At 45.7% G+C, this 24,905-nt stretch overlaps 1 protein-coding gene across 1 annotated transcript in view; it reads left to right on the plus strand.

The window, feature by feature from the left end:
* The first annotated feature begins 357 nt into the window (after nucleotides 1-357).
* The window catches only part of LOC126281913 (dnaJ homolog subfamily C member 8-like), a 78,959-nt gene continuing 54,411 nt past the window's right edge, over nucleotides 358-24,905 (plus strand). Inside the window, exon 1 of the mRNA XM_049981244.1 lies at nucleotides 358-590. Within this exon, the coding sequence (XP_049837201.1) occupies nucleotides 498-590 (93 nt within the window). The 5' untranslated portion in view covers nucleotides 358-497. The remainder of the gene's footprint in view (nucleotides 591-24,905) is intronic.

Consider the following 24,905-nt stretch of genomic DNA (forward strand, 5'->3'; position numbering starts at 1 on the left):
CTTGCGGACCACGTGATCAACAACGGACGGATGACGTCAGCTTTCAAAACTTTCTTCCCGAGAAACATGAAGGTGCCGTGACGTGCGGGCCAGTGTGGATGCCGCCATTTGAAATGCATTGCAGAATGTCCTGACCTGACGTGACGTGACGTGACACGACGTGATGTGACTGTTAGTGGTGTCATAAAAAAGAGGCAAGCCAATCGATGTGTCAAAGTACATTGGTCATTTATAAGTGGACTCGATCGCTTAAATAATATAATAATTCTTAAATTGGCGACAAACTTTGTTTTGCTTTAGTAATCTCTGCAACAGACGAGGATGTTTGATACTAATATCTTTTTTAAATTAGCGACGTCCTTTGTTTTGCTTTAGTAATCTCTGCTACAGACCCCGAAGTTTGATATTAATATCTTTGGCAACTTTCAACTGTGGAATGGTGTCCCTCCATTTATGTTTCGTATGTGATGGAAATATTCTACTAGAAACTAAGTGAAATGACTTCTAGTGGGCCGAGGTTAAACGCTGCTCCTGGCGGCGACGGTTTGGGAATCCACAAAGAAGTAGCTTTTAATGAATTTTATACTGAGGTACGTAGTTGTTGTGGGATTTGATAACTGTTTACGTTGTTCGTTGTGAAACAGGAGTGCATAGGGACAAGTATCTGTAATGAGCTAGTATATGTATAAGTTTAGAAACAAAAGTTGCGTGGAATTTTGCTGTATACACACAGTATTGAGGCAATGAGAGACAACAACAGGACTTTGTGTGGACATACTTTGTTATATGGTGTTTTTCTAGGGTGTCAAATTTTAGTTTTAGTGTACCATTGTTACTGAATGACGTTCGCATTGGTTGTAAACGGATCTTGGTCACGTAGTATACAACACACGGATTTCGGGCACAAACAGAAAAAACTAAAAACTTAGTAACTAAAATAGAGTTTTGTTTTAATTATCAAGTGAGTGACAAATTGTTTGTGGAGGAACTGAAGTTGGCCAAAGTTGCTGAACCTCGGTCCAGCGACTAGTATATGTGGTATTGTCGGCAGGACAACGTATGGTGTTCTGTCTGGAAGTGTTCATGGCTTGGGAAATCTAGGCTTGATTTTTGGGATTGTGTTGACACATTTTTTTGTAATTCTAAATTTGTCAGCTGGTTGGTTGGTTTTTTTTTTTTTATAGCTATTTTATAGTAATGTGTATGGTGTGTGCTTGTGTACATAATTGCGTGGTCCTTGTATATTGAAATTGGTGGAGGTGTAAATTTTTATGAATGTTTTGCTTGTGTTGTTAGTAATTGCATTGGATTGTGTGTAGGTATGGTGGAGATTATTTTATTTTCATTGGTGAGATCATGTTACTGGTGTTCATTATATGAGCAAGTTTCTCTGTTCTACTGTGGACAGGTCATTTGAAGTTGATACTGTCTTTAGTTGTTTTCATGAATTTTTGCTTGTTGATAATTTGTGGAAGTTTTAGGAATTTTTTGAGATATTGGTCTCTCGGGTGGAGCCATATAGCACAATTGTGGTTGCTGGTACCTTGTTCTGTTAGTTTGCATGATTTCTCTCTCTCTCTCTCTCTCTCTCCCTCTCTCTCTCTTTTCATCTTTCCCCCCCCCCCCCCCTCTCTAGGTGCATTGTGCAATTTCTTTTGGGATTGGAGTGTAAATTTTTCATGATATTCTCTTTCTGTCATTTCAATTTGCCTGTTTTCCTATTCATGTTGTTAGATTTCAGTTTGTCCCCAACCAGTACCTTCACTTTCGTGCAGTAGTCCTGTAAGCTTCAGTATTTTATTATAAAGAATTTATGCAATTTTTTACTTGTACATTTTATTTTTACACCTTGATATTTTTTAAGGTTGCAGGTTACCATCATGAAATCATGTTTGTGTTGTATATTTTGGCTCAGCTTATCAGGGGTCAGAACTGACAATTGGTATCTGTAGTGTCGGTTTATCCTTGATATGTACTGAAAGACCAAGCGAAGAACTATTACATTGACAGCAGTAATCGTGTGGATCTTGCATTACATAAGATTTCGAGAAGCTGTGATGCTCTGTGGTAGGAATGGAGTATGGAGTTCATGGAAGGGTACAGCAGCATCTTCACTGCCCAGAAGTTTTCAGCAGTTGTCTGTAGTATGTGTGGTAATGAAGAATGAAATTGTTTAATGTAAACAGTTATCTGGAACAAATAGTTATTTAAGGAACATTGTACAGGAGGGACATACGAATGAAGTAGTGCAGCTGTTAAGATACTGATGCTCCTCTGTCTGGCCATTCTGATTTGGGTTTTCCACAGTTTTGCTAGATCATGAGGCCAATGCCAAGATGGTTCCTTAAGCTCATGGGTGGCCAACTGTACTAGCTCCATAATGCATGTTATTTTTTGTTAGATAATCCCGAGGTGAATAAAGATAAGTAACAGTAAATAAATGGTGTTTTGGTAACTTGAAAGATCACTCATATGATTCTGGAAGCTTCAAAAAGGAAGTGTATACAGATGATTTGCTATCATCTGGTGTTGATATAAACCAAATCTGACAGTTCAGTAGCGGATACCAGGGTGTCTGACTTTATGGGTTTTTAGGACAAAATCTTTGAATTTTGTGAGGAGACTTTGATTGGATTGTGATCTAAGTTTTGAATACGTAGAGCTCAGAGATGAGACGGTCAGATGTTTGAGACTACATAAAGTGACTCAAAAATATGAAACTGATTTTTTATTAGTGTTTGGACTATGCAAAAAATCGGCCAGATCTCTACACTGAATCCAGGTTTTAATGCAGCTCGAGTGAAACATAGGGTATCATTTTAAATGCAGATCTTTTGAATCTTAAGACTGCAACTGCATTTGATATCCTATTGTAGAAAGCCAGTGTGTGTTTGAAGAATCTAAATCTTAAAGGCCCACATATCTCACAGCCAAGAAAAATATGTATGAGAATGAAACATCATCTGTTGCTAAGAATTGTCTCATGAATGAAGATTTATTAAATATATGTTTGAAATTCTTGTTCTTCTGAATCAGACTGATCCATGGTCTAACAAAGAGAGCCTAAGGCAACTATCCCATCTTGAATATACTAATTACATCCTCCCAGACATTTAGAATAGTTACTTGGAGTACAAACAGCATACTTTAACCTTGACAGGCTTTGAGCGCAAACCGAAATACTCAAACCATTATGAATGGGGCACCACCATGTAGGGTAGTCTCAATCATACAACTTATTGCTGAATGTGGTAGAATATTTCTAGGAAGCTATTCGGCTACCAAGTCTGACTGTCACTTCCAGTATTGTCAGCATCTCTAAGAAATTACTCGGTGCTTATCGACTACTTAAAACTACTTCAAATCGACAATGATAGTCAATACTCATCCATCCACTCTTATGTTAAGCAAGACAAGGCTGGAAAAATCATTTTTATGGATGTCATTAAAGAATTGTTTTCAAAGTATTGGAAACAGAAACTGTTTGTCTACTAAATGTAAATGGAATGAAGCTCACAGGTCAAAACCACTCCCAGCTGCACCATGGTTCCTCATGGTTTCACATACTGAAGATGGTCAGACGTTTGCTACAGTAAATCTGTTTGTTATCCAGAAAGGGGTTGATGCAGTTGCTGGCCCTGTAAAACCCTGCTTTAGTTTACACAACGGAACTTTTATTTTGGACTGTACTTTTGATTCTCAAGCACAGCTGCTTGCAACTTTGCTCCTCCACAGCTATCCTGTTCATGTCATGGCTCAGAATACCGAATTCTTCAAATGGTGTTATTTACACTATGCTGCTCGATGGTCTGACTGAGGCAGAAATCCAAACATCTGATCCTCTCTGATTAGCTGTCATTGCAGTCCATCAGGTTGTGAAAAAGATAGATGCAGCCTTAGTGCCACATGCACTTTTGATAGACTGGCGCTTCCATCAAAGATCAGAGCTGGTTATGAAGTTATCACAGTCAGACTGTACATTCTGAACCTGATTCGCTGCTACCAGTGTCTTCTTTTCAACGGCACTGGAATGTTCTGTTGACACTCGGCCAAATGTGTAACCTGTGGCAGGGACGCTCATGAGGGTGATTGTTCGCCACCTCCTCTCCGCTGTATCAACTGCAATGCTGGCCATGCTAGTGTGTCTCAAGATTGTTCCATGTATCTTGCTAAGTAGAGTGGCAAGGCGACCCGGGTGAAGGAAAAAGTGCCTTACCCAATCACTCACAAGCTGTTGGCTGGTTGCAACCCACTGTTCTACCATTTGGCACTTGCTTCGTCTCTCTCCACGAAGGACATGGCCATGCAGACTTGCGATCTCAAATTCATCACCACGGTGGCAAATCATCCATTGTCGCGGTAGCATTCCCGTCTCCTCCTCCAGCTGTGCAACAGCCACCAAACTTCCGCCTCATGGGGTGACGTCACCTGCTGCACAACCAACAGGTGGAAAAGACTGAAGAAATACTCCTGCGATGACTTCCTATGTCCTTCCAGCCAACAAACATGTCATCTTCTGCTATCTGGTAAGGCTCCGAGAAGTCAAAAAAAGGCAAATGGTCTTCTTCTTTGGCAGCTCGGAGATCCTCTTAGATCGTGACACCCTTGCCCCAGCTGACCTCTGCCTCTGGTGCACACAACCATCTGTTTCTCTGCACTGGACTTCACAGACAGACAGAAGGAGAATGCCAATGCCTTTGTAGATCTTATGAAGCAGGATTCTTCAGCCTCTGTGTCCTGTAGCAGTGAATCTTCAAAAGCAGCACTCGGCAGCTGCCAAGGTGACACCCCGTCATTTTTTCCCTCCTCCCCATTGCTTGTCATGACTCTCCTCCAGAGGAACATGGGTGGCTTCGACCCAACAGAGGACTTACGGCTGCTCTTACAGTCGCAGCATCTGCTTGTTCTCTGCCTCCAGGAAACAAAATTGTGTCCTCACAACCGCTTTGACGTCTCGCATTTCTTCCCCGTCTGCATTGAATCCTCCCTCCCCCCCCCCCTGGCCATGCTGGTCTTTGCTGTGGCTGGGTGGTGCCCGTGGGGAGGGCCCCTTGTTGGAGTGGGTGGCATCAGGGTGGATGACGTGATCACGAGTTCAGTTCAACACACAGAAGTACGACCCCAAATCGTTCCCCTCCCTGGCCACACCATGGGAGAAACACCAGGCTAAGGATGGCGGTGGATTTTATTTGCCCCAGTACCTTGTATGTTCGAGAACTGATGGGGAATCTTTCATGACGATGAAGCCTCAGTTTTTTGTTGAGAATTTAGATGACAAGTTCGGGGAGGTGGAGGGTTTGTCCAAATTGAGTTCTGGGTCAGTCTTGATCAAAACAGCATCCTCTGCCCAGACACGGGAGTTACTCGCTTGTGACAAGCTGGGGTATGTTTCTGTAACCATAACACCCCATAAGAGCTTAAATATGATCCAGGGTATCATATTTCACAGATACCTTCTTTTGCAGTCCAACGATGCGCTGCGCACTAATTTAGAGTGGCAAGGTGCACATTTCATCCGGCAAGTCCACCAGGGTCCGAAGGATAATCAGGTTGCCACCGGTGCCTTCATCTTTGCCTTTGAGGGTGATACATTGCCCAAGAAGGTCAAGGTGATGGTCTACCAGTGTGGTGTGAAGCCTTGCATCCCTCCCCCGATGCAGTGCTTTAAATGCTTGACTGCAGGATTCTCCAGAAATAAAGGAAAAACATGGAGTACAAGGCCATGGACAGACTGACCTACACTGAGGCTAAGAGGAAATTTGAACGCCTGCATCCTGTGCATTTGACATTGTTGTACTCTGCCGCTACAACACTGCTGGCATCCATCAGCTCTGTCAACCCAGGGCACCTTTCAGAGCCGGAAGACTACACCTGCCCCCTCCCTGTTGCTCCTGCATCACTTCTTCAGGAGCAACATCCCCCAACCATTGGGGACATCCGTCCCCACTTCTAAGTCAGAGAAACAGTCTTCTTCGACTTCTCTCGCTAGGAAGGGGTCCCTTGGGCCACTCCCTCCCCAGGTTTCTTCTAATGGGAAAGACGGCACCCACCAGTGGCTGAAGAGCCCAAAAGCAGCTGGTTGTAGGGCTTCACGGTCCTCCTCAGTGCTGGAGACTGAATCAAAGAAGCCGACCCAGCTAGAGAAACCCAAGGTACAGTGCAAGAAATCGAATAAGATGACCCCCAAGAACAAGGAAATTGCGGTGGCTTCCACACCACTGCTACCTACAAGCTCTGTGGCTGAGGATGGGGTGGAGGTTTTGGCGTCCACTGATGACCTAGATCTCGCCAGACCCTCAGATGCAATGGATATAGACCACTGCTCAGGCAATAAATCGGTGGCAGCAGGTGTCTCTGAGGCGTAAATTGCCTCATTGAATGTTCCATGCCTTCTCAGTCTCATGATGTCATCCTCCAGTGGAATTGCGGTGGTTTTTTCTACCACCTGGCTTAGCTAAGGCAACTGTAAACTTTACACCTGCTATCTGCATTGTTCTCCAGGAAACCTGGTTCCCAGCAATCCGGACCCCTGCCCATTGCGGCTATAAGGGATATTACAGCAACCATAAAGAGTATAATCGAGTGTCAGGTGGAGTTTGCCTTTGTCCTAAACTCGGCCTGTAGTGAACATATGCCCCTTCAAACTCTTCTTGAAGCAGTGGCTGACAGAATAAGGACGACACAGGAAATAACTGTTTGCAATGTATGTCTTCCTCCAGATGGTGCAATAGCCCTGAATGTATTAGCTGCACTGATTGATCAACTCCCTAAACCTTTCCTACTTTTGGGAGATTTTAATGCCCATAACCCCTTGTGGGGTGGCACTGTGCTTACTACCAGGGGCAGAGATGTCGAAACTTTACTGTCGCAATTCGACCTCTGCCTCTTAAATACTGGGGCTGCCACACATTTCAGTGTAGCTCATGGTACTTACTCAGCCATTGATTTATCAATTTGCAGCCCAGGACTTCTCCCATCTATCCACTGAAGAGCACATGACAGCCTATATGTTAGTGACCACTTCCCCATCTACCTCTCACTGCCCCAGTGTCAGGCACATGGATGACTGCCCAGATGGGCTTTGAACAAGGCGGCCTGGGGAACTTTCACCTCTGCTGTCACCGCTGAATCTCCCCCACATGGTAACATCGATGTGATGGTTCAGCAGGTGACTAGCACAATTGTTCCTGCGGCAGAAAATGCTATCCTTTACTCTTTAGGGTGCCCAAAGCATAAGGCAGTCCCTTGGTGGTCACCGGTAGTCTCTGAAGCAATTGAGGAGCGTCGGCGAACACTACAGCGGCATAAGCGACACTCTTCCCTGGAGCACCTCATAGCCTTTAAACGGCTCCATGCCCATATTCGCTACCTTATCAAACAATAGAAGAAGGAGTGTTGGGAGAGATACATCTTCACCTTTGGGTGCCACACGTCACCTTCCCGTCTGGGGAAAGATCAGATGTCTTTTTGGGTACCAGGCCACAACAGCTGTCCCCAGTGTTACCATAAATAGTGAGTTATGTACCTTCACAAACGTGATTGCCGAGCACTTTGCCCAATTCTCTGCGTTGGAGAATTACCCCCAAGCCTTTCGCACTCAAACGTCCTCTCATTCACTACATACTGCAGTGAATCCTATAATGCCCCATTTACAGAGCTAGCTCCTCAGTGCCCTTGCACATTGCCCCCGACACAGCTCCTGGGCCTGATCGCATCCACCGCCACATGATTAAACATCTCTCATCTCATTACAAGCAACAACTTCTCATCATCTTCAACCGGATCTGGTGTGATGGTGTCTTTCCATCGCAGTGGCGGGAGAGCACCATCATTCAGGTGCTCAAACCCGGTAAAAACCTGCTTGATGTGGATAGCTGTCGGCCTATCAGCCTCACCAACATTCTTTGCAAGCTGCTGGAACATATGGTATGTCGGCGGTTGGGTTGGGTCCTGGAGTCGCATGGCTTGCTGGCTCCAAGTCAGGGTAGCTTCCGCCAGGGTAGCTCTAGCACTGATAATCTTGTGTCCATTGAGTCAGCTATCTAAACAGGCTTTTCCATCCGGCAGTGCCTGATTGCCGTCTCATTTGACTTGCATAAAGCATACCACACGACTTGGCGACATCACATCATATACTTGCTTCATAGTATGAGGAGTGTCTCCGGGGACCACTCCCAATTTTTATTAAGACTTACTGTCGCTCCGTGCTTTTTGTGTCCAAGTTGGTGACTCCCATAGCTCCGTATCCAGGAGAATGGAGTCCTGCAGGGCTCTGTATTGAGTGCCTCTCTATTTTTAGTGGCCAATAACGGTCTAGCAGCAGCTGTCTGGCCCTCGTCTCACCTTCTCTGTATGCAGACGCTTCTGCATTTCGTACTGCTGCTCCAGTACTGTTGTTGTTGAATCTGCCTCCAGGGAGCCATCCACAAGCCACAGTCATGGGCTCTAGCCCACGGCTTCCAGTTTTCAGCCGCAAAGTTGTGTGTCATGCACTTCTGTCAGTGTCGTGCCGTTCATCTGGAACCCGCACTTTACCTTAATAACGGTCCACTCACTGTAGTGGAGACATATCAATTCCTAGGACTGGTTTTTGATGCTCGGTTGACTTGGCTCCCTTGTCTTCATCAGGTTAAGCAGAACTGCTGGCAGCACTTCAACGCCCTCCGTTGCCTGAGCAACACCAGTTGGGATGCAGATCGCAGTACGCTGCTACAGCTCTACAGGGCCCTTGTCCATTCCTGAATTGTCTATGGAAGTTTATGGTTCGGCAGCACCTTCAGCATTGCATTTACTTGACCCTGTGCACCACTGTGGGGTTCAATTAGCGACAGGAGCTTTTAGGATGACCAGCGTACTGGTGGAGGCTTGTCCCTCCACTGCAGATCAGACGTGCGCAACTGCTCTCCAGTTACGCAGCACACATTCATAGTTCCCTGAGCATCTGAATTACCGTCTCTGTTTCCTGCCCACAGCAGTCCATCTCCTGCATTGGCAGCCCAGATCGGGGCTAACGATTGTGGTTCACGTGTGGCCCCTTCTCTCCGAACTGAAGTCCTTCCTTTTACCACCTCTACTTGGCCCTAAGGACTTCGTTAACCCCACCACACTCTGATGTCACTTACTCTTGATTCTTGACATGTTCTGGGGCTCTGAAGTGGTTTACACCGACAGCTCAATGGCTGATGATCACATAGGCTTCAAATATGTTCATGGAGGCCGTATTCAGCAGCACTCCTTGCCAGTTGGCTGCAGTGTTTTCACAGTGCTACCCTCGCCACGCTCTGGTAGAGTACATTCAGGAGTCCATCTATGCCCTGGAACAGTCCCACTGTTCCGTGGTGTTTGTGTGGATCCCAGGACACTTCGGAACCCCCAACAATGAACTAGCTGGCCAAACAGGCAACGTGGAAACTGTTTCTGGAGATAGGCATCTCCGAAGCTGACCTGCATTCTGTCTTACACCACAGGGTTTTCTGGCTTTGGGAGATAGAATGGCATAACAGTACGCACAACAAACTGCATGCCATTAAGGAGACTGTGAATGTGTGGAAGTCTTCCATGCAGGTCTCTCGCAGGGAATCAGTTGTTCTCTACCGGCTCCGAATTGGCCATACGTGGCTAATGCATGGTTACCTACTCCGTCGCAAGGACCCACCTCCAAAATGACAGTCGTACAACTCTTGCTGGACTGCCCACTTTTAGCCACTCTGCGGCAGACTTTTAACTTTCCCAGCACACTGTCCTCGGTGTCGAGCGACAGTGCCTCCACAGCAGCGTTAGTTTTACGTTTTATCCGCGAGAGTGGGTTTTATACTTCTATGTAGGTTTTAGTGCATGTCCTTTGTCCCTCTGTGTGCTCCACCCTAGTGCTTTTTAGGGTGGAGGTTTCAATGTGTTACAGAGTGGCTGGCTTTCCCTTTTTACTCGTGGGTGGCCAGCCACTGTAATCTGCTTTCATGTTTTACTCTAGTCTGTTTTCAGTGTGTCTGTTGTTTTCTTGTCGTCTTTTGTTCCTTTTAATGCCTTACCTTTGTTCTTTTAGCTTTTCCTTTCTTTCCATTTTGTGTAATATGTTTCGTCCGTTTTATTCTCACACTTTTTGTGGCATTATTTTATTAGGAACAAGGGACTGATGACCCTGTAGTTTGGTCCCTTCTCCCACCTTTAAACCAACCAAACAATCCTACGTGTCCTCAGTGTTACGGGCAACCCTCCTCCATTTGTACCAGTCCCTTGTCTGCTCGAAACTAGACTATGGGTGTTTCATTTATGCAATTGCAAGTCTGTCCATCTTAACGCCGCTCAATACAATCCACCACCATGGCCATTTGGCCACCAGCACCTTTTACACTAACCGGTTGAGTCTGTAAGCAGAAGCTGCAGAACTACCACTGCCACACTGCCGTGACTTCCTCCTCAGCAGATATGCAAGCTGTTTGCCTGCCATGCCTGTTACCTCGTGGAGCTCATTTTCGGCTCTTGCTCCAGCAGCTTAACTTCACACTAACTGCCACTTTCCTAATGTGTTTGAACCCTTCACAACCTTGGCTTCAGACAGTGGCCCATGTTCACCTCATCCTTCATTCACTTGCTAAGGACACTACTCCAACTTCGCTGAATCGCCATAAGTTTCAAGACCTGCACAATAGTACTTTTGCATACACAAATTGCTCTCAGACTGACTGTGGTGTCTGGTGTGCTTTTGTCATTGGCACTGATGTTTTTCGGTGTCTGCTTCCAGAACACTGCTCAGTATTTACAGCAGAACTCTTCACCCTGTATCAGGCACACAGTACATCCAGAAACACGGGCTTTTCAATTGTGTCATCTGCTCAGACTTTCTGTGCCCTTCAGGGCCTCTGTGTGCTGTACACTGTCCATCCCTTAACACAACGGGTCCAAGAAAGTTGTCACTTGCTCATTCTTGATGGAGTCACTGTGATGTTTAAGTGGGTTCCTGGTCTTGTTGGTCTGACAGGAAAAGAGGCTGTTGATGAGGCTGCTGCCAAGGCTGCAGTCCTGGTACCTTGGCCAACTAATTCTTCCATTCCCTCTCTGCATTTCTGTCTGTCAGCAGGTGCTGTCACTTTGGCATCACCACTGGTCTACTGTTCATAGGATCAAGCTCTGGGAAATCAAACCTATTCCATCGGCTTTGACAACCTCTTCTCAGCCCTCTCACTGTAAGTAGATCATTTTAGGTGGGTTGCATATTGGGCACTGTCTTTTTAGCCATTGCCATTTAAGTGTTGCTCCCCCACCACTTTGTGATTGCCCTCAACCTTTGATGGTTCGCCACTTTGACTGAATGTCCTTTTTTTAACTACTTACTTTCCAGTTTATGTTTACCGTCTGAGTTACCGGCCATTTAGTGAATGACTTGTGGGCTGTTGTTTGTATTTTACTTCTTATCTGTCGTAGCAATATGGCAAGAGACATTTAATCTTTAGTTCAGAACATCTGTGTCTCAGTGGCGTATTTTATGAACCTTTTTCCAAGTAACAGTTTTTTGCTGTCTTTCCTTCCATCGATTTTAATGTGTAGTCACTTTCAACTGCTTTTTTGTCTTTGTTTTCTGTGGTTCTGATGTGTGTGTATGACCTTAGTCGTTTCTGTACCCTAAAAAAAAAGACCAGAGTAATAGAGAACTTTGAGTATTAATAAGTTTATTTCTCTGATATGTAGTTGGGGGACTTTGACCAGTCTGTGATATCTTGTCAACAACAAAAGATATATGAGAATCAAACTTAATGGAAAAAGTAAAGACCTGCCCATTAATGGTGTTTATTTTTATTACAACCTATTTTTACAAGCGATTGAAAAAAAAGATGCTCAGTGGGGAAGATGCAGCATTGGCCAATTCAGCCCATATAGCTGACACAAACGCTTGACTTGGACATCAAAGACCATACCTCTGGGTAAACAAGTGTTAAGTCTCTTCCAGGTTGCTTCCAGTTGAACAAATAAGATAAGATTAAAGCATTTTGTGGGAATGTTTTTGACAATGTGAGAACTTTGGTTGAAATCGTGAAAACGAAAAAGTTCCCGGATGAATCTAATCATTCCTGGTTAACAAAAACCGTTTCTTCACTATTTTTTCTAAAGTTGAGTGGCCCACTGCTGACTCATTCTGATACTTCAAACTACATGGAATCTTGGCCACTTTGTGGACAGCACTCTGTGGCGTCACCAACCACACAAAGTGGGAGGGGGAGAAGAAATATACAGCGAGAACCTTTCAGAGCTTTGGGAAATTTTATAAACACTAAGTTACAACAGATAAGATTTTCCCTTTTTGAGTATATTATAGTTCAAATTAACATCTGTTCCTATTACTGTAATTTCTTTTTCTAAATCATAAACTCGGAAATATTTTTCTTAATTAAACATCTAATAAAAGATTGTTGATGTACATCGGAACTTCTGTAGCAGGACAAATGTAGTATTCACAGTCTTAAAATGCTCAGAAAAACATTAAAATGTTCATTAGGGCACTAAAGATGTTTCCATGGATTGTTTCATTAAAACCTGGCTACATGAACGACGTCTCTACACTTGGTGGCAATAGTGATTCTGCAATTGAAACCCAGTGAGGATCTCCCTAGATACGGATGTACAAAACGCAAAGTTGCTTCTAGTGTGGATTTTGACGGTATCACTCCTCTTGATAATCTGATTTTACCACAGGTGGCCATATGAGAATTTTTCCTACATCGAATTCACTATGTTGATGTACTGTTTGGCCAGGAACAGAAGATACTATTTGTTCAGTCCAACCTGGGGAGCATTACTCCTACAATTAAGTCAGACCTATGAGATTTTAGTGTGTTAAGAGTTAGTCAGTCCAAATACATCACCATTATGTTTTAATTGCGCATGCTAATATTCAGTAAGGGAACTTAGGACCATGTTGTTTAGGACCTCATTTCAACTTTATGATAATTCCAAATAAAGAATTGATATTCAACTGTAAAATCTTTTTGGAATGTAATTAATGCAGTGTTCACTAGTCAGTTCCTTCACACATGCCACTGACCAGCCTGCTCAATGTTTTCTCTTGTTTCACTTTTAACTTAAATAAGTTTATAATAGGTGTCAGTGTTCGTGGCTCCTACGGTAACATCTGCAGACAGAATTAGTAATCCTGAAGTCATTAAGTTCAAAAGTAGCTGTTGGACAAATTTCCTCCTTGAAACATTTTGCAATGGCAAGCACCATCCTGTCATCAGTCAGATGCTATGGTTAGGTGTGATTTTGTTCGATGAAATCGCCACAGTTATTTATCTTGTCTTTGTATACGTGCTCAATCAAGATCTGTGTGGAAAGACATGAGGATGTCGAGAAGGATGGGAATTCACAGTTGAGCTGCTCACATAGATATAAGCTGTAAAATAATAATGAGTGGTTACATATTTCACAAGAAATAAGGAATGTGTTCTAAAGTAGAAAAAGAATAGAATGTTCAAGTTTCGACTGTTAATGCTTTCAGCCTGAAGGTTGGTTTGAGCAGGGCAGTTCTTTTAGACATTGTCCTATGCTGTTGGTTTCTTCTTACCTTTGAACTGACTTATTCAGCCAGTTATCTACTTGTGGATACATTCTCTGCAAGCTGTCAAATGGTGCTTGGGGATGGATACCATGAACCACTACTACACATTTCCTTTCGCATTCCACATGCAGATGAGGGGAAAAACACTATCTACACATGTCTGTATGAGCCCTACTTTTTCCTATCTTTGTGGTCCTCACATGAAATCTACGTTGGCAGCAGTAGAAATGCCCTGCAGTCAGCTTAAAGCGCCAGTTCTCTAAATTTTCTCAATAGTGTTTCACAAACAGAATGGAGTCATCACTTCAGAGATTACCATTTGAGTTCCTGAAACATATCTGTAGTACCCAAGTGTCGGTCAAATCTAATGGTCCAGCTCTGAATAGCTTCAAGGTCTTCCTTTAATCCCCTGTGGTATGGATCCCAGACACTAGCATTACTCAAAAAACGGGTCATACCGTTGTTCTATATGTGGTCTCCTCTTTCTATGCAACAAATGCCAAAGATTGCTGCTTACTCTGCTAGTCAGTTCAAGTATGTATATAGAGAATCTATATCTTCATCCATACTCCTGCAGGGCTCAAGGTTCTTTCATGAGTTCGTGTGTGGCATACACGGGCCCTGAGCTCTTGCAGCCCATTCTTCCTTCCCAGGCTGCATTTCCTCCCCATGCTCCTCCCTCCCCCCCTCCCTGTCTCTCCTCTTACCTCCCTCCCTCCCTCCCTCCTTATCCTTCCTCGTACCTCTCTCGGTGCTCTTACTTATGTAGACCTGGCTACCTACGTGGTTTCCTGTATTCCAATTCTAATTTTTCTCTATGTAGTGTGAGCCATTTGAGGCAGAACTCCTTCCCTAGTATATATGGTGTGGATACCTCCCCTCTCTTCCTTTCCTTGCCATAGTCCGCCCCCCCCCCCCCCCCCCCACCCTGCTAGGTTACAAGCACGTATGGCCAGTCTGTGTTGTGGGGCTGTTATGTATCCATTGGGCGGAGTTCCTTGTCAACACAGGGATCACACTTCTGATACCTAAGCTGCTGCATGCTCATGTTTGCCTAGGAGTGGTTGCTTGTCATCCTGAAGCATCAGGGCGGACGCATTGTATACGAAACATATCAAGCTCTAAAAAACTGGCCATTCTTCTATTTGGTTGGTAATAGATTATTTAATGCTGCTTCCTACGGCCATGTGGCCCTCCCTGCCACCTCCCCGCCCCTCCTTCACCACTCCCTCCCCCTCCCCTGGCAAGACCCTGGGAAGGGGAGGGATGCCAGGCTCGCCAGCTTGGGCGTAACACTTTCACATCTACCTGGTCTGCTGTAGGACAAAAAAATAGGCACACATTCACCACCACAACACTGTAATTTTTGCTGGATAATTTTGATGACAAGGTTGGCAAAGTGGAGTCTCTCAGTAAGACGTGGTCAGGCTCATTTTCGATCAGTACTACTACTATGGCCCGATCTGCAGCCCTTCTTGCTTGTGATGATCTTGGCAACTACCTGGTGTCCATTAATCCCCACTACTCTTGAGTATGGTTCGAGAAGTCATTTTTCACAGGGACCTCTCTTCAAAACTGATTAGAAACTCAAGGCCAATCTGAAATGATGGAGCATTTGTTTCATTCACTGTATTCAGAAAGGTTGTAAGGACAGTCACACTGACACCAGGGCCTTTATTCTGGCATTTGAGGAAGATAGCCTCCCAGAGAAGGTCAAGGTTATGTATTATCGTTGTGAGTGAAGCTGAATGTCCCAAGACCCATAATGTGTTTTTGGTTCTTGCATTAAAGACAAATGTTGTCATTTATGTGGTGAATGAGGACACCCACTCCATGAGAGGAGCCCTTGTGTTACTTCTCATGACCGTCACTCTCCACACTCACCAGATGGCCCAGCTTTAAGAAGGAAAGAATAAGTCCCTTAATCATTTATCTTACACCGAGGCTCATCGGAAATGACATTTCACCCTGTGCTGATGACTTCTACTATTGCATCTTTTACATCCTTTCTCCCTCTTCCTTACACCCCCCCTCCACCAATCTCCCCCTCCCACACCTTCCCTTGGGGGTGCCGCTTACCCCCTCCAGTCCTCCTTCAGTGTCCATTGGTGATAGGACTGCTCCTGGCACCCCTTGTCTGGGGCCTATCATGTCAGAGGCCCCCTACCACAACTTGACCACAGGACACAGTCTGCTCATCCCAAGGTCACCTGCTCTCTTTCAGTTCTTGGTCTTGCAGGAGCATGCTCTCCCTGTGTGCCCTGTCCTCCTCAACCTACGAAAGAGGAGGGGGGACAAGTGCCCCCTTCCCCGATGCTGCCAGAGGTGCTATCTCCCCCCCCCCCCCCCTTGCAACGTGCATCTGACCCCTTATTTATTGATGTTTTCCCATCCTCATTGGTGATGCATGGTGACCTGGCAGCATGATTGGTTCCAGCACGTTGGTCTTCCATTTGGAGACTGACTCCATGCTTATTCAGTGGAACTGTAATGGATACTACTGTCTCCTTACAGTTTTGAGTCTGTTATTACCTTTGCTCAGCAGCTTGTCATTTTCCAGGAATCTCATTTTATTGGTACTCACTTAATGATCCTTCATGGTTTCTGTTGGAATGGTGTCAGCCCTTTGAGGGCGTACAAAAGTATATGGATCCCCTTCGTATCACATTGGAAGCATTTGCTGTCTGGGTCCACTTGGACTCTGCGGTCAGTGGTCTCCCTCTTGACAGGCCATCTACACCTGCTGTCCTAACTGCCCTCCTTCAGCGATTCTCCCCTCCCTTCCTCCTCGTTCAGGATTTTAATGCCTATCATCCGTTATGGGGCAGTGCTTTTTCATGTAGTTGGGGCTTCTCATTGACCAGTTTCTTATGGACCATGACCTGTGCCTTCCTAATGATGTTTCCTATACTCATTTTAGTGCCACACATGGCACTTTCTCTGACATTGATCTTTCACTCACTTCCCCTCCCCTTCTTCCTTCCATACACTGGTCATCGCATGATGCCCTCTGTGATAGTGACCACCTCCTGTTGATTCTCTTATTACCTTCCCACCTGCCGATGATCAGGTTACACTGCTGGGCTTTCCACTGTGCAGATAGGGCCCTATGTATTTCCCGTGTTGTGTTTACACCTTCTTTGTCAGGTTGTATTGGCTGCTGATGGCCGAGCGGTTCTGGCGCTACAGTCTGGAACTGCGCGACCGCTACAGTCGCAGGTTCGAATCCTGCCTCAGACATGGATGTGTGTGTTGTCCTTAGGTTGGTTAGGTTTAAGTAGTTCTAAGTTCTAGGGGACTTATGACCTCAGCAGTTGAGTCCCATAGTGCTCAGAGCCATTTGAAACATCAGGTTGTATTGATAATGTCATACATGATCTGTCATATAAAATAATATGCACTGAAAGCATTGCCATTCCCTGCTTAACGGGCCACACTCACCACCGGCCAGCTCCTTGGAGAACAGCCATTGCCACTGTCATCCATTATGATCGTCATACCTTGCAACATTTTAAACGGCACCTGTCCGGTGCTGGTCTTATTATCCTAAAACATCTTCGCGCCAAAGCCTGTTACTTAATCAAATGGAGCAAGTGGGTGTGTTTGGAATGCTTTGTCTCCTCCAGATTCTTCAGTCCCTTTGTCGCAGTTGTGGGTTACACTCCACACCCTCCAAGGTTGTCAGCAACTGTTTTCCATTCTAGGTCTTGCAGTTGTAGGTGGCCCTTGTACAGATCCATCAGTTCTTGTGGAATGCCTCATGACCCATTTTGTGATTGCATCAGCCTCCTATCTAGCCACCTTACTCCTCTGTAAACAGCAAGCTGAAGCTTCAAGCTTATGTTTTACCCCTTGTCAGGCGGAATCCTACAGTCAACCTTTCACTGTTGGGAGCTTCTTATGGCCCTCTCTTCTTCCCACCATTCAACCCTTCACTCTTGATTCCAGCCATTACCAATGACTGCTCGAACAACTCAGTCCTCCATAGCATCATCTCCTCCAAGTGTTTAACCATATTTGACTCGAAGGCATTTTCCCCTCTCAAGGTTCGTGCCTGTAAACTCGGCAAGTATCCATCATCTCTTGATGGTTAATACCCAGTCCGATTGACCAAAGTCCCCAGCAAGTTTATAGAATGGATGGAGGTTTGTTGACTCAAATGGGTCCTTGAATTTTGGGACGTTTTATTTCCTTACCAGTGTGGCTTCTGGGAGCCTCAGATTGATCATCTGCTTTGATTGGAAACCGCAGTTTGGCATGCCTTTTCTCAGAGCCACCATCTTGCCATCATTTTCTTAGATATTTGTAAGGCCTATGACACAGCTGGGTGCCAACCGTCCTTCTTACACTCCATGAGTAGTGTCCTCGGAGCCCCCTGCCAAATTTTATTCACCAGTTCCTGTCCCACCAGTTGTTCAGACTTCAGGTTGGCACAGTTCTCAGCTCTCTGCAGATGCAGGAGAATGGTTTTCCACAGGGCTCCATATTAAGTGTCCTTTTTATCATCACTGTTAATGGACTTGGGGCTTCTGCAGGACTGCTGATCACCCCTGATCTGTAGGTAGATGTTTCTATATTTGGGCTAATTCCCACTTGGTTGCCTTGCAGAACAGAAAATCTAGGATGCCATCTGGCGCACATCCAGGTGGACCACTCACATGGTTCTCTACCCTTAAGTTGAGTGTGGTGCATTTCCATTCCAGTGGTATGGTCCACTCAGACCCAGAGCTCGTTCTTGACGCCGACACCTGACTGTAGTCCCCCACTTCTGTTTCTTGGGACCTTTATATATATACAACAACAAGCTTGCTTGGCCCCCACATCCATCATCTGAAGGTTGGCGGTTTACGTAATTTGCTTCCTTGCCAACATCTCCTCGGGCTCGAATCATTTGATCCTTCTCCACCTTTATCAGTCATTAGTTCTTTCTCGTCTGTACTGTATAACCCGGTTCACCATTGTGGTACCCATTCAGCCACTGCACTAGCCCTGTCAATAGTCTTCTGGTTTACGCTGGGATCCCTCCCATTTCGGTTCAGCAGTCCCAGCTCGTGGTTTCCTGTGGCATCATTATCTGCTCTTCACTGTTCACCCCTCTTATTCTATTGTGATCTGTGTTGCTTCTCTCTTCTTTGACTTCCATCTCCCCTCCTCCTCCTCTCCCCCACGTTCTGTGCCAGCCATGCCCCCTTGGTAGTTCCTTGGCCCTGGATTCGGATAGATCTATTCTGGTGTCTGAAAGCTTCCATTGTTCCAATGGTGTCCCACTGTTTGTTGCAAACACTCTTACCAGGATACCATCGTTTTTGCACCAATGGCTCTGCATCCGTTGATCATGTAGGATATGCCTTCATGTCTACTATTAGCACGGAGTACCATCTCTTGCCTGCTGTGTGTAAGGTGTTGATGGTGGAATTGATGGCCATCTATCAGGCACTCTTTTTTTTTTTACACACAGACTGAATGAGTGGCCTTCAGGCTATTGCTCAGTGTTTTTCCTGCCACCTCTTGGTCTCTGCCATCAATGACCTTCTCACCAATCTCGGTGGATGCTGCTTGTTAGGTTGTCCTTTGAGTTCCCGGCCATGTGGGTATTCCGGGTAAAAATAATATTTTGGCTAGGTCATCAGCCACCTAACCTTCATTCTCCATGACTCATCCGGTGGTGGATTTATGGGTTTATGTCAAATCCCTTTTTACTCAATAGTGGGCCACCTCTCAGGAGGCTACCCCCGCCCCTCTTAACAAACTTTGTGCAATCAAAGAGACTCCCACCATGTTCTTCCCTCCACCTATCCTGGTGGGAACCTACCATCCACTGCCATTTTTCTATCGGCTGTACTAGGTTGACACATGGTATTTTATTCTGCAATTAGCTATCCCCCGTTTGTAGTTGTGCTCCCCCTTCCTGCTAGTCCATATTTTGCTGGACTGCTGCTGACTTCTGGCCCTTCATACTAAGTATTCCCTTCCACCTTCCTTGTCACGGTTGTTGGAGGACAGCCCTCTCGTGATTCTCTGTCTTCAGATTTCTTCGTGAAAGTGGTTTGTAATCCCAGGTTTAAGTCCTTGAAATTCCCTCATGGAATTGGAGTCCTTCACTTAGTGCTGGCATCAGTTATAGAGGCCTTGGCCTTGCCTCCATGCAGGCCAGATTCTCCATCCTTTCTCCTTGTGTTTTCTCTGGTCAGTTTAGTTCCCCCTCTCCTTGTGGTATCCCTGTTGTCTTGATCTTGCTACGGTGTGGGAATTGTGATGGGTTGTCGCGATGCTGGTGCTCAGATGCATGTAGCAGTTCTGGTGCAGCCCTGCTCACCGTTTCCTCCCACTCCCTCCTCTTCTTTCCTCTTCCTGCTGCCCTGATGTTTCTTTTATCTCTTTGTTTGCCTGATTTCACTTCCTCATGACTGGACTGTCTTGCTTGTGTTGTTCCTCCTTTGCTTCGTGCCACCTCAGATTACTGTTCCTCGTGATCTCGCGTGCTGAAGTCGGTCAGTCCTTGGCCACGGTAAATCCGTTTATTTTTCAGAAAGGTGTTGATGCAGTTGCTGGGCCTGTGAAATTCTGCTCTCATTTATGGAATGGCACTTTGCTTTTTGAGACTGCTTCTGATTCTCAAGCACAACTACTGCTCGGTGCCTCACTTCTCCATGGCTACCCTGTTCGTGTCGAGGCCCGTAGCACTTAAAATGCTTCCCACGGCGTAATTTACACCGGGATGCTCGGCGGTCTTAACTGAGGCCAAAATCCAATCTTACCCCTCTGATCAGGGTGACATTTCCGTCCATTGTGTAACAAAAATGGTAGATTCCTCCTTAGTGCCTACCCGCACTCGTTTCCTCATCTTTGATAGAGTGGTGCTGCCATCCAAGATCAAAGCAGGCTATGAAATTAACACAGTCCGGCCATACATTCCGAACCCGATGTGCTGCTACTAGTGTCATCATTTCAACCACACTAGAACGTCATGTCGACACCCAGCCAAATGTCACCTGTGGTAGGGTTGCACACAAGGGTGATTGTCTGCCTCCTCCTCCCCACTGTATCAACTGCTGCCACCATGGTGCCTCCCCTCAGGATCGTCCCGTGTATCTTGATGAGCGAGCTGTCAGAGAGATCCAGGTAAAGGAAAAGTGCCTTACCTGGTAGCTCGCAAGTTACTGGCTAGTCACAAACTCTGTGGTCTCCCGTCTGGCGTCTTCTTACCCCTCGCTCCATTAAGGACATTTCCATGCAGACATGCAACATCAAATTCAGCTCCGAGATTGTGAAATCGCCCAGTGTCAAGGTAGCATCATATCCCCCTGTCCTGCTGTACAACAAACCATCAAACTCTCGCCTCAAGGGGCAAAGCCACCAGGTACACAACCAGTAGGCAGGAAAGGGCAGAAGGAGTACTCGCGTGTATACTTCTTCCATCCCTCCAGCCAAACGACAGCGGATTCTTCCTCTAAACAGAAAGGCTCGAAGAAGACCGTCAAAGAGGAACTGTCTTCTCCTTCACCAACTCGACGATCCTGTTTGATGGTGTCGCCAGGTGGTACTTTAACCCGGCTGGTCTCTGTCTCGCCAGTGCGCACCACCATTCGTTTTTCAGCGTTGGACTCCACCGACCGACTGCACCAGCAAGCTGATGATTCTGTGGACCCCAAGGAGCAGGATCCTTGTGCTTCTGTGCCCTTTAGTAGTGACTACACTGGCTGTCTCTCGGCAGCTGCAGAGTTGACACCCCTACATCTTTTCTCATCATGACTGTCCTCCAATGGAATGTTTGTGCCCGTCTGCCCCACAAAGAGGCTTTATGGCTGCTTTTAGCATCACAGCATCCCCTTGTACTCTGCCTTCAGGAAACTAAATTGTGCCCTCACGATCGCTTTGAACTGTCACATTACTTACTGCTTCGTTTTGACCTTCCCCCTGAGCTCGGCTTTCCATCTCATGGGGGCGTATTGCTGCTCATATGGAATGACATTCATATTCAACGCATCTCTCTGACTACCCATCGTCAAGCTGTTGCACTTCACCTTTTTCTTTCCCGCCTTTTTCCCTATGTACCTCTGTCATTTGATGTCACCAGGGCAGACTTCCTTCAGCTTATTGAGCAGCTACCTTCCCTCTTTTTGCTACTCAGTGGCTTCTCCCAGGACCTGTCAGAGAGGTGTTCTGTTGCCTGACCACCTTAACCACGTTAAACTCTTCTTCTTTAACACTGGAGCACCCACCTTCCTTTCCGACTCCTTACTGCTGCAGAACGTTCCATTCCTTGCACTTCTTCTTTACCACATTGTGTCCCAGTCCCTTGGTGGACTGAGACATGCCGCGACGCAATTCGCGCACGGAGACATGCTCTCTGGGTTTTTGACTGCCACCCTATGATGGCAAACTGCTTACATTATAAACAGATGCGTGCAAAGTGTTGTCACGTTCTTTGGGATAGCAAAAGAGCTAGCTGGAGTTCATTCACTTGTTCTTTTAACAGTTCCACCCCTTCCTCTGTCACGTGGGCCAGCATCCGATGGTTCTCTGGTACCAAGTTCCATTCCCCAATTTCTGCCCTGACAGTAGCAGACGATGTCATTGTGGACCCTATAGCTCTCTCCAACACCCTGGGCTGCCAGTTTGTGTACATTTCGAGCTCTTTGCACTATTACCCTGCTGTCCTCCATTGGAAATGAGCAGAGGAGGCTCACGTGATACCCTTCTTTTCTCTGAATTGTGAGTGCTACAATGCCGCTTTTACTATGAGGGAATTAGATCATTCTCTCAGTTAATCTCAACCCACTCCAGGGCCAGATGCCGTCCACATTCAGCTGTTGTGGCACCTTTTTCTCGGGGAGGGGGGAACTCTTTACTCTTTCTGCTTAACATGTACAACCGCATCTGGTCAGAGGGCACATAAGCCCAGTAAGGACAAAACCTTCCTTTTAGCTATTGCCCCATCTCTTTTATCAGCTATGTTTGCAAGGTGATGGAACAAATGGTCCGTGCCCGGCTGGTACGGTGGCTTGAGTCTCACAATTTACTAACGAATGCACAGTGTGGATTTAGACAGTGGCCTTCTGCAGTTGACCAATGTGTTACTTTGTCCAACCATTTCATGAATGGTTTTGTGCACAAATCCCAGACTGGCCATATTTTAGATTCAGAGAAGACCTGCAACACCTGCTGGAGAACTGGTATCATCCATACTCTTTACACGTGAGGCTTCCTTGGCCGTCTGCCCTGTTTCCTTCAGGCATTTTTACAAGATAGAGTTTTCAAGGTGCATTTGGGTTCTGCTTTGTCGGATGTCCTTATCCTGGAAAATGGTGTGCCTCAGGGTTCCTTCGTGAGTGTCATCCTCTTTGCTATCGCCATTAACCCTATAATGGCGTGTCTCCTGCTGGCCATCTCCAGCTCCCTTTTTGTTGACAATTTTTCCATCTTTTGTAATTCTCCGTGGACCTGTCTTACTGAGCAGCGTCTTCAGCGCTGTCTTGATTGTCTTACCTCCTGGAGCATTGACAATGGCTTTCGCTTTTCCACTGCCAAAAACGTCTGTATGAATTTCTGGCAGCGCAGATGGTTTCTCTCACCATCTCTACACCTTGGTCCTGTTGCCCTTCCGTTCATTGAAATTACGAAATTCCTGGACTCGTGCTCAATAGGAAACTCTTGGTCCTCCCATGTATCTTACCTGGCAGCTCGCAACGCGGTCACTCAATGTCTTACGTGTCCTCAATGGTACTTCCTTGGGTGCCGATTGAACCACCACCCTCCATTTGTACCTACCAATCCCTTGTCCGTTTGAAATTTGACTATGGGTGCTTTGTTTATGCATCTGCATGCCCATCCCTCTTATGCCATCTTAACACTATCCACCATCATGGCATCTGTTTGGCCACGGGTGCCTTTTACACCAGCCCGACCGAAGCTGCTGAACTACCACTGTCCTACTGCCGTGACTTTCTTCTCAGCAGGTATGCATGCTGTTTGTCTGCATGCGTGGCGACCCATCCTATGCCACCTCCTCTGATGATTCCTTTGTCAGTATGGGGCTTGTCCTTCTTCTCTGTTACCTCCTGGAGTCCGCTTTCGGCACTTGCTGCAGCGGGATTAACTTCACCCTACCTGCACCTTTCCCGGTGGGTGTGAACCCTTCGCTACCTTGGCTTTGTGAAGTGGTCCATGTTAACCTTGGCCTTCATTCATCTTCTAAGAACACTACTCCAGCCTAGGTCTATCACCTTCAGTTTCACGACCTTTGCATGGAACTTCATGATAGTACCTTTGTCTTCACTGATGGCTCTTGGACTGACCGTGGGGTCGGGTGTGCCTTTGTCATCGGCACCTGTGTCTTTTGATATTGGCTTCAGTCACACTCCTCAGTATTTACAGCTGTATGCCGGGAGTGCCTATTACTGTGTCAACCACACAGGGAGTCTGTGTGATGATCAAACGGAGTGACGTTTGTACGACCCTCCTATGTGAATGATTTAAACTTGGCCCGTAATTCCTCTACATCCATCATATTGAGGCTAATGATGTTCTTTCATTGTATTGAGTGGGATGCTAACAACTGCTTATATGCTCTTTCTAGCAGAAATATTTCCCTTGCCTGCTTGATGTGTATATTGTTGTGAAGACATCATAACCACTAATCCCTGCTTGTGTATTGAATCATTGATAATGTCAGGCTTGTTTGTAGCTAATGTCCAAAATATTTCCATGGCATGTTGGCTGTTGAACTAGCTGCTCAAGGCAGTTCAAAAGTACTTAACAAGACTGCCTGTCCATACCACCTGCAATGATTCCATAGATGTCCGTCTGTACTTGATAGGTTAGTTGCCTCCAACTAATATTGACTGTTCAGTGTATTTTTGCTTTGCTGAGTGTAGACTTTCTTTGAATGCTTCAAAAACTGTTACAGCAACATAGGGTGACCGTTAAAAATGTCCAATAATTAACATGAATTTACCAAGATGTGTTACATGCTTTCAGATAATTTCACAGCAAGGCTCAATTTCAACCTAATAGACACAATATTTTCATCTTCTGCAATGAACACTCCCCTTCCATAGTATCTAATCTCTCTTTCCAGTATATATTCCATACCTAGTTAAATATTTCATAGCTTCCTACTTTGGGTTTCGGCCAGCTCTGTCCCAAGAATAATTTGAACATGGCAACTTCCCTGGAGGGCAGAAAATTCAAGAACAATGTTATAAGTACTTCAACTTACAGTTAAACTTTTGACAGTAAACATGTCTTTACTTCATACATAGTTTGAAGTCATTCTCTGCGTTTGTCTGGCAAGCATTCATCAGGGATCCTCAAAGCGCAAGCTAGCCTTAAAAACCCTCATGTGCACTCAACA

The sequence above is a fragment of the Schistocerca gregaria genome, chromosome 1 (assembly GCF_023897955.1).
Source record: "Schistocerca gregaria isolate iqSchGreg1 chromosome 1, iqSchGreg1.2, whole genome shotgun sequence".
Taxonomy (NCBI): Eukaryota; Metazoa; Arthropoda; class Insecta; order Orthoptera; family Acrididae; genus Schistocerca; species Schistocerca gregaria.